Source organism: Panonychus citri, unplaced genomic scaffold (assembly GCF_014898815.1).
Source record: "Panonychus citri isolate SS breed McGregor unplaced genomic scaffold, ASM1489881v1 Contig00134, whole genome shotgun sequence".
NCBI lineage: Eukaryota > Metazoa > Arthropoda > Arachnida > Trombidiformes > Tetranychidae > Panonychus > Panonychus citri.
The window spans coordinates 2,961,100-2,977,098 of record NW_026515539.1 but is presented as its reverse complement, the minus strand read 5'-3'; the positions used below and the strand labels follow the sequence as shown (position 1 = coordinate 2,977,098).

General features: G+C 32.6%; 2 protein-coding genes and 2 pseudogenes across 2 annotated transcripts; 2 read left to right on the top strand and 2 right to left on the bottom strand.

The window, feature by feature from the left end:
• Positions 1–276: 276 nt before the first annotated feature.
• LOC128391253 (mitochondrial nicotinamide adenine dinucleotide transporter SLC25A51-like) lies at positions 277–1,203 on the bottom strand (annotated as a pseudogene).
• A 6-nt stretch (positions 1,204–1,209) lies between these two features.
• On the bottom strand, positions 1,210–2,072 carry LOC128391216 (uncharacterized). Its single transcript, XM_053351065.1, has 4 exons — positions 1,935–2,072; positions 1,792–1,863; positions 1,636–1,725; positions 1,210–1,570 (listed from the first exon to the last, which is right to left on the bottom strand). The coding sequence occupies exons 1-4, from the start codon at positions 2,070–2,072 to the stop codon at positions 1,514–1,516; spliced, it is 357 nt and encodes a 118-aa protein (XP_053207040.1). The 3' UTR covers positions 1,210–1,513.
• Positions 2,073–5,912: 3,840 nt separating this feature from the next.
• On the top strand, positions 5,913–7,388 carry LOC128391215 (uncharacterized; annotated as a pseudogene).
• Positions 7,389–14,748: 7,360 nt separating this feature from the next.
• On the top strand, positions 14,749–15,483 carry LOC128391214 (uncharacterized protein F54H12.2-like). The gene has a single exon (XM_053351063.1). It carries the CDS (start codon positions 14,749–14,751, stop codon positions 15,481–15,483), a length of 735 nt encoding a protein of 244 aa, XP_053207038.1.
• The last annotated feature ends 516 nt before the right edge of the window (positions 15,484–15,999 follow it).

Sequence of the window (15,999 nt, the reverse complement as noted above, 5' to 3'; positions counted from 1 at the left end):
TTCTAATTATAAATTTAAATTACCAAGAAAAAGTTCTTCGAAATATAATCCAAAATGATCATAATCTTAATTACATTAATTAATATTGCTTTTCATAAAAGGAGATTTACACTTTCATTCATTTTCTTTTTTATAATATTTAATTCATTTCATTCACATTAATTTCAATACCAAAGAAAACTTCCTACAATAAAACTTATTGATTTGAATACAAAATTAAACAATGATTTTCATCATTTCGTGAATAAAACGCCATATAAAATTACACTAGTTGTTAATGCAAGTTCGATTTACATGGCTTTTCATAGAGAAAATGATTCAATGAATCGATTAAATTGTTAAGAATTTACTTCCACCGGTTTGGGTTTGCACTTTTGTTTTGATCACATTAACGGGATAGAAAAGGGTACTAATCAAGGCACCGATTAGAGCGCCGGATATAAAATTTGTGACCAGTTCGGACCACCAACCATCAGGTGAGGGAAGAACGTCTTTCACTTTCCCTCGGAAACTGAAAAATAGAACATTAGATGGTCCATTTCGAATTAAAATTGGTGCTAATCCTCGATAATATTCCCTGATACCATATTTACGTAGCTCTTTGAATGCATGGAAAGTGTTGTGAAACTGGTGATTGTATTTGTAATCTTGTAACAAGGTTTGAACTCTCTCGAAGGGCGTAAGAACGGCTTCCGTGCATCCGGCAAGTAGCGCTGAGACTGTTAACTTAAGATTGGGATGAGATGTGAATAGATCGAAATGAGTATCGAGTAGATTTTGGAATTGGCTGAATGTTCCAAACATAAGAGATACACTTGCAGTTTTCTGAAGCAGCGGTGGTAAAGACCTCGATACAATTGATATAAACCCTCTTTCCTCATTTGAGATAAAGCGTAATTAGTTTTAATTCCATAGGCCATTTGACGAAACATCACCTTGTTGATCGGAAAAGTGAAACAAATATTGATAAAAGCTGCACCATAACCACAAACAAATTCCCGATAATCCTTCTGATCGTCAATTAAACCATCAAGAGGTTGACTACTTTGTTTATCATTATTGTAGGAAGAAGACAAGGTTCTAATGATGCTGGTCTGTTGTTGTTCATTCTGAATTTGTTGATTTGATGATGTTTTCAGTTCCAATTCCATAATAAACAATATTCAAACCAGAATATAAGAAGAAGAGACAAGAAGGTAAGAGAATATTGAAACCAGAAACTATTTACTTATGAATTTTAAATAATTTCTCATCCATTTAACTTTCACAACGATAATCATGATTAAAGAAATTTCCTGATTAAATTGAGTTGTGATAACAATTCAATTCAATTATATTTGGAAATAGATCTTAATGATAACAAATTGTTGATTAAATTGTGAACATACAATGAGAAGAGGATAACAGTTTATATTGTAATCAAAGCAAATCAATAACAATTAGATTATCACTTATCATGGGGATCAATTAGTACTTTAAATTATTAGGTTGATTGTCATTGATTCCAAGTTAATCATCGTCTCATATTGGCCACCATTAAGAGCAATATTGATGCATTTTCAGCAAAATACTGGTTGTAAATAATTTGCATGTTAATTGTTGACAATTTAGGATAATTAAGATGATTAAACTTACCAAAAGTAAGTGCCACATATCAAGTCTAAATGAATCTCCAACATAAAAACCAATTGATTTAGCGAGCATCAAATCCATAAGATGTAAAGCCTTTAATTTTCACAACAATTTAATTGTTAGTTCATCATTGAATTAAAACTGATAGTTAATTGTTACCTCAATTTTAAGTCGAGTGATTAAACAGCAATAACGTAATACCTGATGAAGTATTTTGTGTAGATTATCAATCTATTTATTACGATCAAGAGATTATGATTAGTGATTGAGATTACATATTGATTTACTATTGGATTAATTACCTTACGTGAGAGTCGAGCTCTAGCAATTATATTTGGCAGAACAATTAATCCAGTGATTATCCCGGTAATTGCTACGTACCAAATATGAAAAGGTTCATCGGGTGGATCAATGAAAGAAACAAATAAACTCAAATCCATCAAGAACGAGGCGAGAAAAAATGACATGAAAGCGACCCAACGAGCTTCATGATTACCCTGAATTACCTGAATAATTAATTGTTTCAACTGATTGATGAAAATATCAGAATTAATTTTATCATCATCACAATGGTTATTTTGGTTGGAATGATGATCAGAGCTATTGAAGCGATTTCCAATCTTATTAAAGATTATCTCAACATTTGAATTCTCTAGAGCAACTTGATCACTTATCAGTTGATTGTGTTTAATTGCCAATATGGACAATCCTTGACTGGTCAAAAATCTGACCCTTAGAGCACAAAATTTAATATAAATCCCAAATCCTAATCCAATGAAAACTGTTGTAGATAAAGTTTGGGATAAACATAAAAACTCAACAAGAAACCATGAGATGGACAAGTAAAGTTGAGTCGGATTAACGAAGTGAATATCATGAAATCCAGAGATTAAATAGATTAACAGATATACGAACATGGTAATTGGATAACTTGGAAGTGAGATTATCTTGAGACAAAGATCATTAATCTCTTGGGTACTTAGAAAATGACAGTTGATAATTTGATGATTACGATAATTGTTATCTCGCAGCAAGGAATTGACAAACTTTTGCCAAGATAAACGGTCATTCAGCTCATTGTTAGTGGTCAGTATTCGGACAATTGAACCTAAAGATAAAATGGACATACAGTAAATCTCCATTGTCTTTCTGATTCTCGATGAGCTAAATCGATCACCTAACAATTCAATTATCGTTAAATTGTTACTTGCGAATAGAATGAAAAATCTAACGATTACTATGAATGAGACAATTTCAATCAATCGGTAATAAATTAATCTCCATTTGTTAATTGTAACTGTTTTATCGTAACCACGAAGTATCGCCAAGAACAATTTACCATAAAGTTCATGGGATAAAAGCACTTGATTAGCTTTAGTTAAATTGTTGTCGTTAATTTTTATCGATAATTTTAATTGTTTACTTTTCACTTGATTTGATTGTGATGATTTACTATAAATTTTTGATAACATTTTCAACATAAACTATTCACCAATAATAATAACTGTTTATTTGTTGATAGTTGGGATTAAACTTTTTGATTTAGTTCACATTTTTATCATTAATTGTTGATTATTTTGACAATTGATACAATTTATCATCTATTAGATAGACAATTCATTAAATTGTCGATTCATTTTCTTTCCAAGTGATTAATGAATGATAATTTGATTGACTGACTTTTCCAAGAGCTTAATCTAATTACTATGACGTAAAAGATATTGATTAAAACTTTAAAATCGTTAATTAGTCAATAACTTTAAGAAGATATTAATAAATTGTCAATTAAATTCGAGAGACTGTAATATGATGACAATTGGCTCTCATTTCTTAATTGTTGCCTTAATGTTAATTGTAACCTTGAGAATTATGAATCAATTTGATTAAATCAATTCAAATCGGAGCAATTAATGATGATTGGAGACGAGAAAATCGCTGGAAAAATGTGAATGTTCAAGCATCCGATGGATTCAGTTTACTTTTTCATGGATCATTGTTACGTCAAGTGGCAGATTATTTTCTTCCGGTTTCTTTGTCCACTCCTGATGCTCCGGTGGAAGATTTTTACTGCTCTGCGTTTAAAAAAGATAGACGTTTGGCCCTTTATGCCCTTATTTACAAAGAATATGTGACAAAACCTCGCAATATAGCTATTCCCGAATCAAGTCAACCAAATATGAACATTACCATTACCAATCATATACCCACCATCATACTAGCCATCACCATCATCATCACGTTCACCAACAAGACAACTTTCGCCATTGTCGCCGATTAAGGTTTTAGCAATTTGTGATTCAAAAAAAGCACCAATAGAAAACCCAATCAATATCCAGACAATTGATTTTTGGACACATTAATTATGTTATTCCAAATGGAGATGCACCAATATCTGATTTAGATGCTTCTTCTAAGAAACTTGCTGATTATTTATTACAATTAAAATTATTGATTGAATTGGTGAAAGAAGTGATTACTCTCTTCTCCACAATTTAAACAGTTTCCCTTGCTCCCAAATGATTCAATTAAATTTATTTTGTACTATGGATCTCATCATGATCAGCAATTAGAATATTTCTTAAAAACAGTATCTAAATCAAAATCAATTGAACGGTATCTTCGTATCTCTATTATAATAAGAGTAGTCGTCATCATCTTCAGCTCAGCTCAGCACAGGCCGATTGATCGAATGTCATTTTTAAAACCACAACCATCAGCACCCCAATCACTGTGGCAATTTGATCCTGGCTCTATCCATCCTCCAACCCAATCCTTACAGTTATAGTTACGATAGACTCTGACACAGTTACCATGAGTATTAATTGACTCTACGTTGTCTGCAGCCACCATCTCGCCACAGCACCTCAAGCCTCCTTTGCCTTTGCAGCACATACATAGAAAAGGATGAGCATTACATAGAACTACACTATCTAGATTAACACAACCATTAACATCGAAGTATTGTGAACTGCCTTTGTGGCCAGTTTGCGAGAACAAGGTCACTTTTAAACAATCACAGAAAGTAATAAAGTAAATTACAAAAAGTAGTCGGGGTAACGAATTCATTTCTGATAAAGTTCCAAGTCATTTAACTGTTTGTTATTAAAGTTGCATATTTATAAAACTTTCATTGAGTACTTTTACTTGTTTACATTTTCAGGTTTATATCGATTGACAGTCAAGAGCTTCTTATCTCCTTAGAGTTGATGATAAACAAAAGGTTATGTAGAAGAGCAAATAAGTTAAATATTAAATTATGTAATCAAATCAAATCAAACATCATCACATTTAAAAGATCTGTTACTTGTTGACATAATTTTCTAACCCTTTGATAGGGATAAAAAGTTGAAGTTAATGGAGGCTTGGCCCTCTTTGACCCTTTGAAAATCTCTCAGTCAGTTAACTAATTAAAAAGTTGATTCTGATTTCTCAATCTTACTTCCTAGCTCGAGTGATTCTGTTGACGAGCTTATCTAAAATGTTAGTGATAATTGTAACTAAGAGGTAAGAATAATCTTTAGATTTTTTCTCAAGGTCAATCAACAAGCAATTCGTTATACATCGTAACAATTACAAGATAAATTTTCATCTCTATCTCTTTAGTTAACTCTATCAAAGTTGCTTTGATTTTTTACTGATGGAAAATAGTGATCAATGATTACCGTTGCCGTATACAGCCGAGAGAAATGAACTCGAAGGTGATAACAACGACAATTTATCAATAGTTAGATAATCAAGACACTCAAATTTATTATTGTTTCGATCGATAGAATTGATTATCACATTGGCATCAAAAGTGCGAAATCAGCAAATGATATAAATTTAACCTCGAACTCATTTCGTTTGGATGCATATCAGTTCAATAAAATATTTACCAAAAATTTCGTTATGTTTTAGGTTAACAGTAGAATAAAGAGCCTCTCTGGCCCTTGCATTTCTGGCCCAACAGGCATTTCTGGCCCAATAGAATTTCTAACCCACCGAAGTGGGCCAGAAATTCAATTGGGCCAAAGATGCATTGGTCAGAAATGCAAGTGGGCAGAGAAGGGCTGTTTATGAAATATCTTGATTTCATGAAGGAGGTGCTATTTCTGTGAAATGATGAGAATACCTAACTAAATGTAATTGAATTAGTTAATTAAATTAGCTCCTCCTTTTCTTATACAAAGAGATAAATGTGTATTATATGAAGGAGGAGTAGATAGTGGTGATTGTGAAAAGTTTTCCACGCCTACTTTTTATCATATAAAACCTGGTGTGGAAAGAGATGTTTGGTCAGTTTACATTCGATGTAATTATCTATTAAGATAATCTCGAAGACATGAATAATCAAAATAGCAACGAAGTTGTTACAAGTGATCAACATGCCAGTGAAGAGGCAATTGTTCAGTTCCGTCAGATGCTGCAAGATTATATCTGCGCAGGTAATCTTCAATCAATGTTTGATCAAATCCATATTCTTCTCTGTAAGAACAACAGAGTGATCAAAGAATGGATTGAGATGACAACAGCGAGTCATGCTATTCAATCCGATGATGATTCAAATTTAGTTCAGGATCGAACCATTAATGATGGTGAATCGGCTTCGAATACATTACGAACAACAATCCGTGAATTTATCAGGTCCAACTTACCTGAAGGACTACAACTTAATGTGCGTCTAACCCGAAATACACAATTTGGTTTGGGAGAAATGATCCTTGATAATAATAATCAAGTTCAAGCTTTCATTCCTTTTGAAACAAATAGAGCAGAAGTTGATAGTGATCTGAGCAGTATTGATTCATACGCAAGTATATATACAGATAGTAGTGATACTATTGCTTCATCTGAGTTCGATAACCCTAACATTGTCTCTGAAATTTCTATGATTAATACTGTGAGTGACTCAGGTGATATAAATCCTCAAGATAATCGTGTAGATATTATTCCTGTTCCCTTACCACCTGACTATCAACAATCTCAAAGCATGCAGCTTGACGAGCGAGAAATTCAGCCGCCTGCTGATAGCCTTGAAAACTACGACAAGTTTATTGCGACAATCTATACACATGGAAGTAATTTCTTCAAACTTATACGAACACGAGATGAATATGAAAAGTACATTTTTCCACGTTTATGCTTCATCCCTTCGAACCCTAGTTACTATCTTTACAGAAGATTGCAAATGGCATGGAGCAATAAGTATGCGTTCCATTACAAAAGTAAACCTGCTATAAAGAAAATGGTTAAAATTGATGATCGTGTTTTATCATTCAGAGGACATATCGATTATTCCCAGATAAGTCGAAGAAAACGGAAGCGAGGATTCTTCAGTTATGGTAGTAACACATTTATTATACATTCTTAAAGGATATAATAAATGTATGTCTACTTGCATAGGTGAACACGACACTGTTACTTGTTACTTTTGCGCTGGAACAATATCACATTGCTCCTGGAGATGATCCTTGGTCCATTCATGCACATTTTTCCTGAATGTATGTTTGTTTATATTAAACGAGGTAAACATTTCATAGATGCCCAAAGAAATGACATTAAACTAATATCCAACTATGAAATGCCCAAAGCTGTTACGGAGGATACGAGTAAATATGAATGTAAAATATGTTTATCAGCTGAGATTGGAGTAGTATTCAGACCATGTGAACATATGATCACTTGTTATGAATGTGCTCCAAATTTTGAAACTTGTCCTTGGTGTAAAGTACAAATACAAGACTTTGTAAGAATTGTAATACCAACGTAAATTGGGATTAAAATTAAATTACTATTACTAAATATAATCTTTTATTTCCACCCTTATTTATAATTTACGTTTCGGTTAAATACTCATTTGTTTATTAACTTTACTACAGTCAAGATGATTTGTTATCCAACTATTCTTATGTGTATTTTGATACTCGTAATTTTTGTTTGTTATTACTACTATCTACTTCTGAGTAAAAGTATCCCCAAACAATTGAAAGTTGCTATATGATGATTGAAATAACAAACATGGTTTCTTTGTGGGATTTCGGTAAACGACTATCATTGAACATCGATAATTCGAAACGGAAGAAACGTTTCAATGCAGAAGTAAAATACAGTAAACATGGTTGTTTCTTACTATTTGCTAGTGGTAAATGTGTGGCGACAGGATTCAAATCATTTAAAAGGATGTATCAAGATATGACTATCACTTTCGAGGACCCACCTAGATTTGTTAAACTTTATCTGATAACAGCCAAAACAAAACTTCCGTTTAGATTCGATTTTATAAAGATGACAAAAATCATAAAACACTCATTTGAACCAGAGTTATATCCAGCTTTGTATTGGCGAGATGGGAAGATCTGTATATGCTGTTACGATAATGGATCTATTGTTATTACTGGTGCCACCTGCATCGGTCGCATGAAAACTGTCCTCAAAAATTTTATGAGGTAGCAAGAAAGTATAAAAGGATAGTCTGATTCATAGTTATCTCATTCTTATCTTGTAATCAAGTTAATCAACATATAACAAAAATGTCAAACTACGATTGGAAATCCTGGATTACCCTATTGACTCATCATTAAAACTCAATCTTGGTATTGGTATTGATAAAATTCATCTCAGCTGGTATGTTCTCGTCTCAGTATGCGGAGGTTTGTGCAGAACTTTCCAACAAGATCAGGTGTAGTTTTATCATCCGCAGATTTGAAAATACTATACAACTATTTCAAAGACATTGAAAGAAACAGTGCCGATGCTGAAGTGGTCTACTACAACATGAAGATTAAACACCCATCTCGTGAGAAATAAAGATACAGAAAGGAGAAAATTTACTTTAATCAATAGATTAACTGCCATTGCTATTAAACAAGTGATTCCTGGATTCGTGATGATTATGGATAGCCTTAGGAAGCTGCGAGTCAAGAGACAATGTTATCAAAATTGATGAAAATTTACTTACACAGAGTCGTAAGATTTCATGGAAAATGCGCCAGCAAAAAGCCTAAATCTATTATACATCGTGTTAAGGATAATATTGATAACTATGCCCAATTCAAGTGTCTCATATGTGAACCTCTCAATTTAGCTCATCTTTTCAAGAGAGATTTAGTCGATCTTTGTGAATTGGACATTCTTGGACAAGTTAATGAAGATATTCAAGTTACTAAAGATCGTGAATCATGTGCACTTTCCTTTATTGTAACTAATTTGATTCGTTCATGATAATGCGCATATGCTGAAAAATTGTATAAATTAAGAAACTTTTTCTTTTAAGCTTCATTTTCAATAAACGAGTGCAATGGCTCATCAAGAATGTTTAAAGTATAAATTGAATGAAAATTTTGTTCTGTGGCTTAAAGCTTATTATAATTATGAACTAAAGTGTATGGAAAAGTTTAAACTGGAAATAAACTACTGTGTCAATGAAATTCCAACAAATGTCGGGGTGGTTCTCTCTTCTGAAGAAGTCTCTGTTCTTCTCAATTTTTTATTAATTAATGATTATGAATTTTGTGAACAGATTGAGTTTGATAGAATGAAAATTCAGAAACTCTGCAACGGATCAATTCGCATAAACAAGAGTGTTGATTGTATTGATATACAGGAGCCGTGTATACAGTCTCTAATAAATATTTTGCCTGCGTACATAAACATAATGGAAATAACAATGCATCCAGAAAACAAAAACTTCATTGTTCTGAAGCTAATAGCAATTTTTGTTTATACATTTTACAAAGTCAACAAAGATGGTAACGAGGAATGTGATATACTCACCCTCTTGTCATTTCTCCGTGAAAACCGCCAGCAATTTGAACAAAATTACGATTTTCTTCTTTGACCCTCTACATGTGGATTACGTAACAAAAAAATTTACTGATTTGCTGAAACCTGATATAATACATTTCATTTCCTACCGTATTGATCATGCTCAAGATGAAGCTACAATAGCACTGTCAAAGATGATAAAACAAATGATACTAAAAGACCAATAGAGGTCGCCATAATCATTTTTTCTAGCTGTATAAAAGCAGAAGGAAACATCTAAACTAAATCATAATAAGTTTAACAATGGAACATGTTTGTGGTTTTTTTGATGTGCAAGGGTTCAACCATGGAGGTGTATTCTATCCAAGAGAAGTGGCCATATTAGGATCAAAATGTGTTTTATCATTATCCGTATATTCTAATGTTGATGTGACCCAAGTGACAAGAAGTGAACTCGACTCCATGAAGTATTTGGAACGTGAACACCATGGAATGAAGGCGATTATGATGCCACATCAAGGTGTAACAATTCTCGAGCTCAATGAAACATTGAGACACTTTTATAGTGTATCGTGTAGTGAGGATGACTATTTGGTTGCTGTCAAGTCAAAGGAAGCGGAATCCATCTTGCGAGAGCTTCGTATACCGAGGATAAATATTTTACGACAAGGTGCATCATTCAAAGAGATATCTGCAGGTGATAGATTACCTTGTCACTTACATGCAGTCAAACGGAGGAGCATACACTGTTCACTCAACATTGTTATTGCGATGCAAGAATGGTATAATAATAAAGGTTATAAAGGTGCTAGCGGAGTTCATCCTGGACTTGGACTAGGTAAAATTTGTAAAGTTCAACCAAATGTATAAGAACTTGTCACTATTAAAAGAGTAACCTTCATACGATAAAAAATGCGTCATTTTGTTTATTTACATCATCCTTTTACTATGATGATAGCTGGACCAACAGGGTCGGTCAAAACTTACTGGGTAAAAAGATTAATTAATAATGCAAATAAATTTTGTAAACCTCCTCCTGCACGGATAACTTATTGTTACGGAGAATATCAACCATTATTCTCAACTTTTGCAAATACAAATTTCATTCAAGGTATTCCTGATGATATTTCCGATAGTTTCGATGGTGTTGAACCACAATGGTTGGTCATAGATGATTTAATGCATGAAGCATCGAAATCTAGAGTTATAAGTGAGCTGTTTACGCGAGGTTCTCATCATAGAAACCTATCGGTTATTTTGATTGTCCAGAATTTTTTCATGAAAGGTATCGAAAGTAGAAATATTTCATTGAATACTCATTATTTAGTTTGTTTTAAAAATCCACGAGAAAAGCTATTGGCAACTAATATAGCTCGTCAAATGTTTCCAATGCAGATTAAGCAGTTCCAGAAACTTTATGAAGATGCTACAAAAGAGCCACATTCGTACATATTTTTCGATCTAAAACCCTTTACACCTGAGAAACTTAGACTTCTCACAAATGTACTTGGAGAAAAAGATTACATTACTGCATATATCATTATATAAGAAAATAATATCAGTAAGGATTAATTCAAAGATGAGTGTTGAATATTGCATTAAATGTTTGCCATGGTTACGCAAATTGTGTAAGGCAAAAATGTTAAAGAGAGAAAGAAAGTTTTCGCTAATGGACCACGTAATTTAATAAAAGTTATTCATTGTATCATAAAAAACTACTATCTGGTAAAATTGCTCTTGTGGGTAAAGAAAAAGAAAATTAAAAGGTATAAGAATTTTTACGTAGATTTGCTAAGTCAAAACATTCAAATTCTGTACAACAAAAGATTCTGATAAAACAGAAAGGAGGATTTTACAGAATTTACTCATACCAGTTATCAGTGTATTAGCTTCATCTCTGATTGAGAAAGTTTTAAATGAATGTATTCAAGCGGATGATATTGCTTCCAGAAGATCAGTTCAATAGGCTGACGAATAAAAAAGAAACAACAACAACTAATATAATTAATGCTGATCTTGAACCAGATCTTAAAGTAAAGTTGGTAAATGAAATAGATCATATGAAATCAGAACCAACAGAGATAAAACCCAACCTGGCTGTTCATGATACAAGTAAAACATTCAATTTGACTGCAGCTGATAATAGTTCAGAAATGAAAATGCTGAAAATAAACAAGACGAAGATGATAGATTAATTCTCGCGTTAAGAAATATTGACGATTTGATCTCTCCTGACGGCATGGTGCTTACAAAAAAAGGGAAAAAGATAAAAGGAAGTGATATAAATGATGTGATTTCTTTTCTTAACAAACCACATTCTCGTTCATACCCTACTGCAACTATCCGTGTATTGAAAGCTATAAAAGAAAACAACCGTGATATAGCACATTTAATTCGTAATAAGAAAGCAAAGAACAGTATAGTAAAGTTGACATGGAACGATCTAAAGACGACATCTTGAAAGAAATTTATTATGATCCGAAATCACCAGGATCTCTAGGTGGATTAAAAAGGTTGTATAATCATGTATCTTCATTGTATCCTGAGATAAAGTACAAAGATGTCGCTAAATGGCTAACACAGCAAAACACTCATTCTTTATTCAAACAAGCCAGAAAAAGGTTTCTTCGTGTTCCAATTTTAGTTGATTTCATTGATGAGCAATGGCAAGCTGATTTATTAGACATGACATGGCTTGCTAAAGAAAATAATGGGTACAGATACATAATGGTTGTAATAGATGTACTGAGTCGTTATGCCTGGACAGTTCCACTTCATGATAAATCTGCAAACTCTGTTACCAACGCATTCAAGAGTATTTTCAATAAAGGTCGTAAACCTAAGAAATTACAAACTGATCAAGGGAAAGAGTTTATCAATTCCAATGTGAAGCTTTTAATGGATAGTAATGGTATAAATCATTTTAAAGCTACTGACGGGTTGATAAAATGTGCAATTGCTGAAAGATTTAATAGAACTTTAAGAAGCAGAATATATCGATATTTACATGCAAATAACACCAATCATTACATTAATGCACTTGATGATATAGTAGCAAGCTACAATAATTCTTTTCACAGGACAATTGGTATGAAACCAAGTGAAGTAAACTCAAATAACACCACACTTGCAATAGTTAATATAAGAAAAACACATATTAAGTCCACATCAAAAGTTAAACCGCTTAGTGTTGGTGATTTTGTAAGAATAACAAGAGAGAAAGGTGTTTTTGAAAAGGGTTCAACAAACAATTGGTCAGAAGAGGTATTTAAAGTTATTAAAGCTAAAAAGACTCCTCAAGGTTACATTTACAAACTTGAAGACCTTGAAGGTGAAGATATTACATCGATTTTTTATCACTGGGAGATTCAACGGACTGATAAACCAGACTTATTGGATATTAAAATATTAAAGACTAGAAAAAACCCAAAAACTAAAAAGACTGAGTATTTTGTCAAGTGGATTTCATACCCAGAAAAGTTCAATAGTTGGATTCCCGCTGAGAATGTTGAAAAACGCAAGTGAATATTTTATAGATGTTGTAAGTAATGCATCTATGCAAATTTACCCTAATAACACTCTTTCGAATTTCATGAATAAACTGCCACAACCTTTATCATTAAATGGAGAATGGGTTGTAGGTGTTCAGGAAGTTTTCTACCCGCTGAATTTCAAAACAGAAAGTAAAACTGTGAGTTTCACCATTATATATCAAGATCATAAAACAGGAGATAAAATTACAGGAGCAAACTCTTCAATTTTATTCAATGAGCGTGACACTGTAAACAGTATTTTACAGAAAATTAATGAGGAAATTGTAAAACTTTTTCTCAAAGATGAAGGTGAACAGTCAGAAGAATTCATAAAAGCAGCTGAACCACCAAGACTTTATTTAGAAAATGATAAAGTTGTAGTAGCAAGAGGAATGTCTGCTGCTGCAATAATGATCCCAGTATTTCATAGTAAATATTTTTATCGTTTAATAGGGTTTCATGAATATGACTATAATAGGCAATTTCTTGCAGTGTTAGCCTCACAAGCAATCGCGTGTAGAGCACAAACTACTTATGATTTCAGAATAAAGTCACATCTTCTATTCATTTATACTGATATCATTCATGAACATTTCGTTGGTGATACAAATGCTCGGGTTTTAAGAGTAGTACCCTTTTAAGAGACAAAAATGATAATCTGGGTCATATCTTTTATAACAAGCCTAACTATCTACCTGTCAGATTAACACATTTAGATAATATAACGATCAGTTTACGTGATGAAAATGGAAATATGTTACAATTCATAGATGGAAGAGTACACATTAGTTTACACTTTAAAAGAAAAGAAACTATATAAGAAGTAACTCAGTGAATTTTTTGGAACTAGTAGTTAACATAAGAATGGATCGTAAAGTTTATTGTGCATGCGACAGTGATTTTACAAGTCACTTCAAGCAACAAGCAGGAAAGGGTTTCGACGATATAACAATCTACCGAGGTCAGCCTTATCAGAGAGGTTATGGGTTTGGTAGCATATTCAGAAGAATTGGCATTCCGATTTTGAAGTTTTTGAAAGGAATTATTAAAGACTGGAATAAATGTAGGTAAAGATGTTCTAGATGATAAAAGTTTAAGGAAGCTTTGAAAACTAGAGGAAAAGAAGGTATAAGATCTGCAGCTAAGCGTGGGTTATCAGAAATCGAATCAGCTTTTGATCAACAAGGATCAGGTTTCAAGAGTAAGAAAAAAAAGATTACAAGAAAGAGAAAACAAAAGAAAAAGAAGCAAAAAGTTGTTAAAAAACGGTATAAGAAATCTAAATCTAAACCTAAACAAAAAAGTAAAAGAGAAAAGATATTTTTGAATAAATAGAAATGGAGTATCTCCATTCATCCTCTATTCCGGTCAGTAAATCTGAACTCGAAGTCTTTGCTATACCGCCAACACAAACAGCAATTGATTCATCTTATGAAGTAGAATATCGACCTAATGCAAGTCTTGACAATGGTGCGAGTTTCGAAATCAATGTTCCAGCTAGTGATGATTTCACAGATCTACAAGCAACTATGTTGCACTTGTTAGTTTCAGTTACAACTGAAGATGGCAAACCTATCGGAGAAGTAAACAAAGTCAGGCCAGTTGCTAATTTTGCAAACGCTATATTTGAACAAATTGATTTATTTTGGGCAGTATAAACACATCACCAGCCAACAACATGTACCATTATCAAGCACTATTAGAAGATGAACTCTTCCGATTCCCAACAGCAGCAGATACAGGGAGAATGGAAATCGCAGATGAAGATCGAATTAAAAATAAAAATTTTGATTTGTTTTTTCGCTTGCATTTGCCACTTTGTGAACAAGATAAATTGATTATGAGTGCTGTTCCGATTGCATTCAGATTCACGAAAAGCTCTGATGGATTCGCACTGGTTAGATCAGACGATAAAAAATACAAAATTAAAATAAACTATGTAAGTCTTCACATCAAGAGAGTCAAACTATTCCCTGATGCTGCTCTTAGTGTGATTAAGGGTTTAGAAACAGCACCCGCAAAATATTTTATTACGAGAAATGAAACACGTTGCTTTACTATTGGACCTAACCTAAGCGCTGCTGCAGTGGAAAATGTATTCAGTGGTATATTACCACGGAGAGTTATTATCGGGTTTGTTGATGAAGCTGCATTCAGTGGGTCATATGACGATGATCCATTCATCTTCAAGAATTATAATATAAACTTTTTAGCTTTATATGTTGATGGAAATATGATACCCAGTATCCCTTATACTCCCAACTTTACTGAAGGATTTTGCATGAGAGAATTTGTCAATCTTTATCGTTTCATGAATCAAGATGAGGGTCATCCGCAGATGCAGATAACTTACGATCAATTTAAAGAAAATAGAACACTTTTCGCTTTTGATTTATCACCTGATGGATCTATTGGGGCTGAGAACGGTACACTATCTTTAATAAGAAGAGGTATTATAAGACTTCAAGTAAAGTTTTCGAGATCTATCGCACAACCTATCAAAGCAATCATATTTGGACAATTTGACAATCTCATAACTATCGATGAAAATAGAACTGTTACATTAGACTATTGAGATGCTTACTACAACTGATATAATTAAACTTTTAAGTCGTATAGTTCACTTTCAAGGTGTATTCCCAATTGACTGTTTACCAAGATTTGTTAAAGTACCAGCTTCACTTGTTGTGAACTTGGATCCTCATTATATGGATGGTAGTCACTGGGTTGCAATATATATTGATAATAAAAGAAACGCACATTATTTTGACTCATTCGGTCGACAGCCTATGAGTCATATTCTTTCTTTTATCGAAAAGAACTCGAGAGGATATACATATAACAAAATAAAATTTCAAGCGAATGAATCAATTGCATGTGGTTATTTTTGTATTTTATTCATAATAATGGCAAATAATCAAAAAAAGTTTTATAAAATGATGAAAAAATGTTTACATATTGAGAATGAAATGTTAGTGTATTATTATATAAGAAAATTATTTTGTAAGAACATGACCAAATGCATACGATGAGATAGAATCATCCAATAAATATCTTTTATCATCAAAAGGAGTCATTACTATTTTTTTAT

What these genes read in the sequence shown, in the direction of transcription:
- LOC128391216 (XM_053351065.1), bottom strand. Translation starts at nt 2,072, where the DNA reads ATGGATTTGAGTTTATTTGTTTCTTTCATTGATCCACCCGATGAACCT. An exon ending in TCACTCGACTTAAAATTGAG is followed by an intron (nt 1,726 to 1,791) that starts GTAACAATTAAC and finishes TGAAAATTAAAG; the next exon opens with GCTTTACATCTTATGGATTT. An exon ending in ATATGTGGCACTTACTTTTG is followed by an intron (nt 1,571 to 1,635) that starts GTAAGTTTAATC and finishes ATTTACAACCAG; the next exon opens with TATTTTGCTGAAAATGCATC.
- LOC128391214 (XM_053351063.1), top strand. Translation starts at nt 14,749, where the DNA reads ATGAGTGCTGTTCCGATTGCATTCAGATTCACGAAAAGCTCTGATGGA.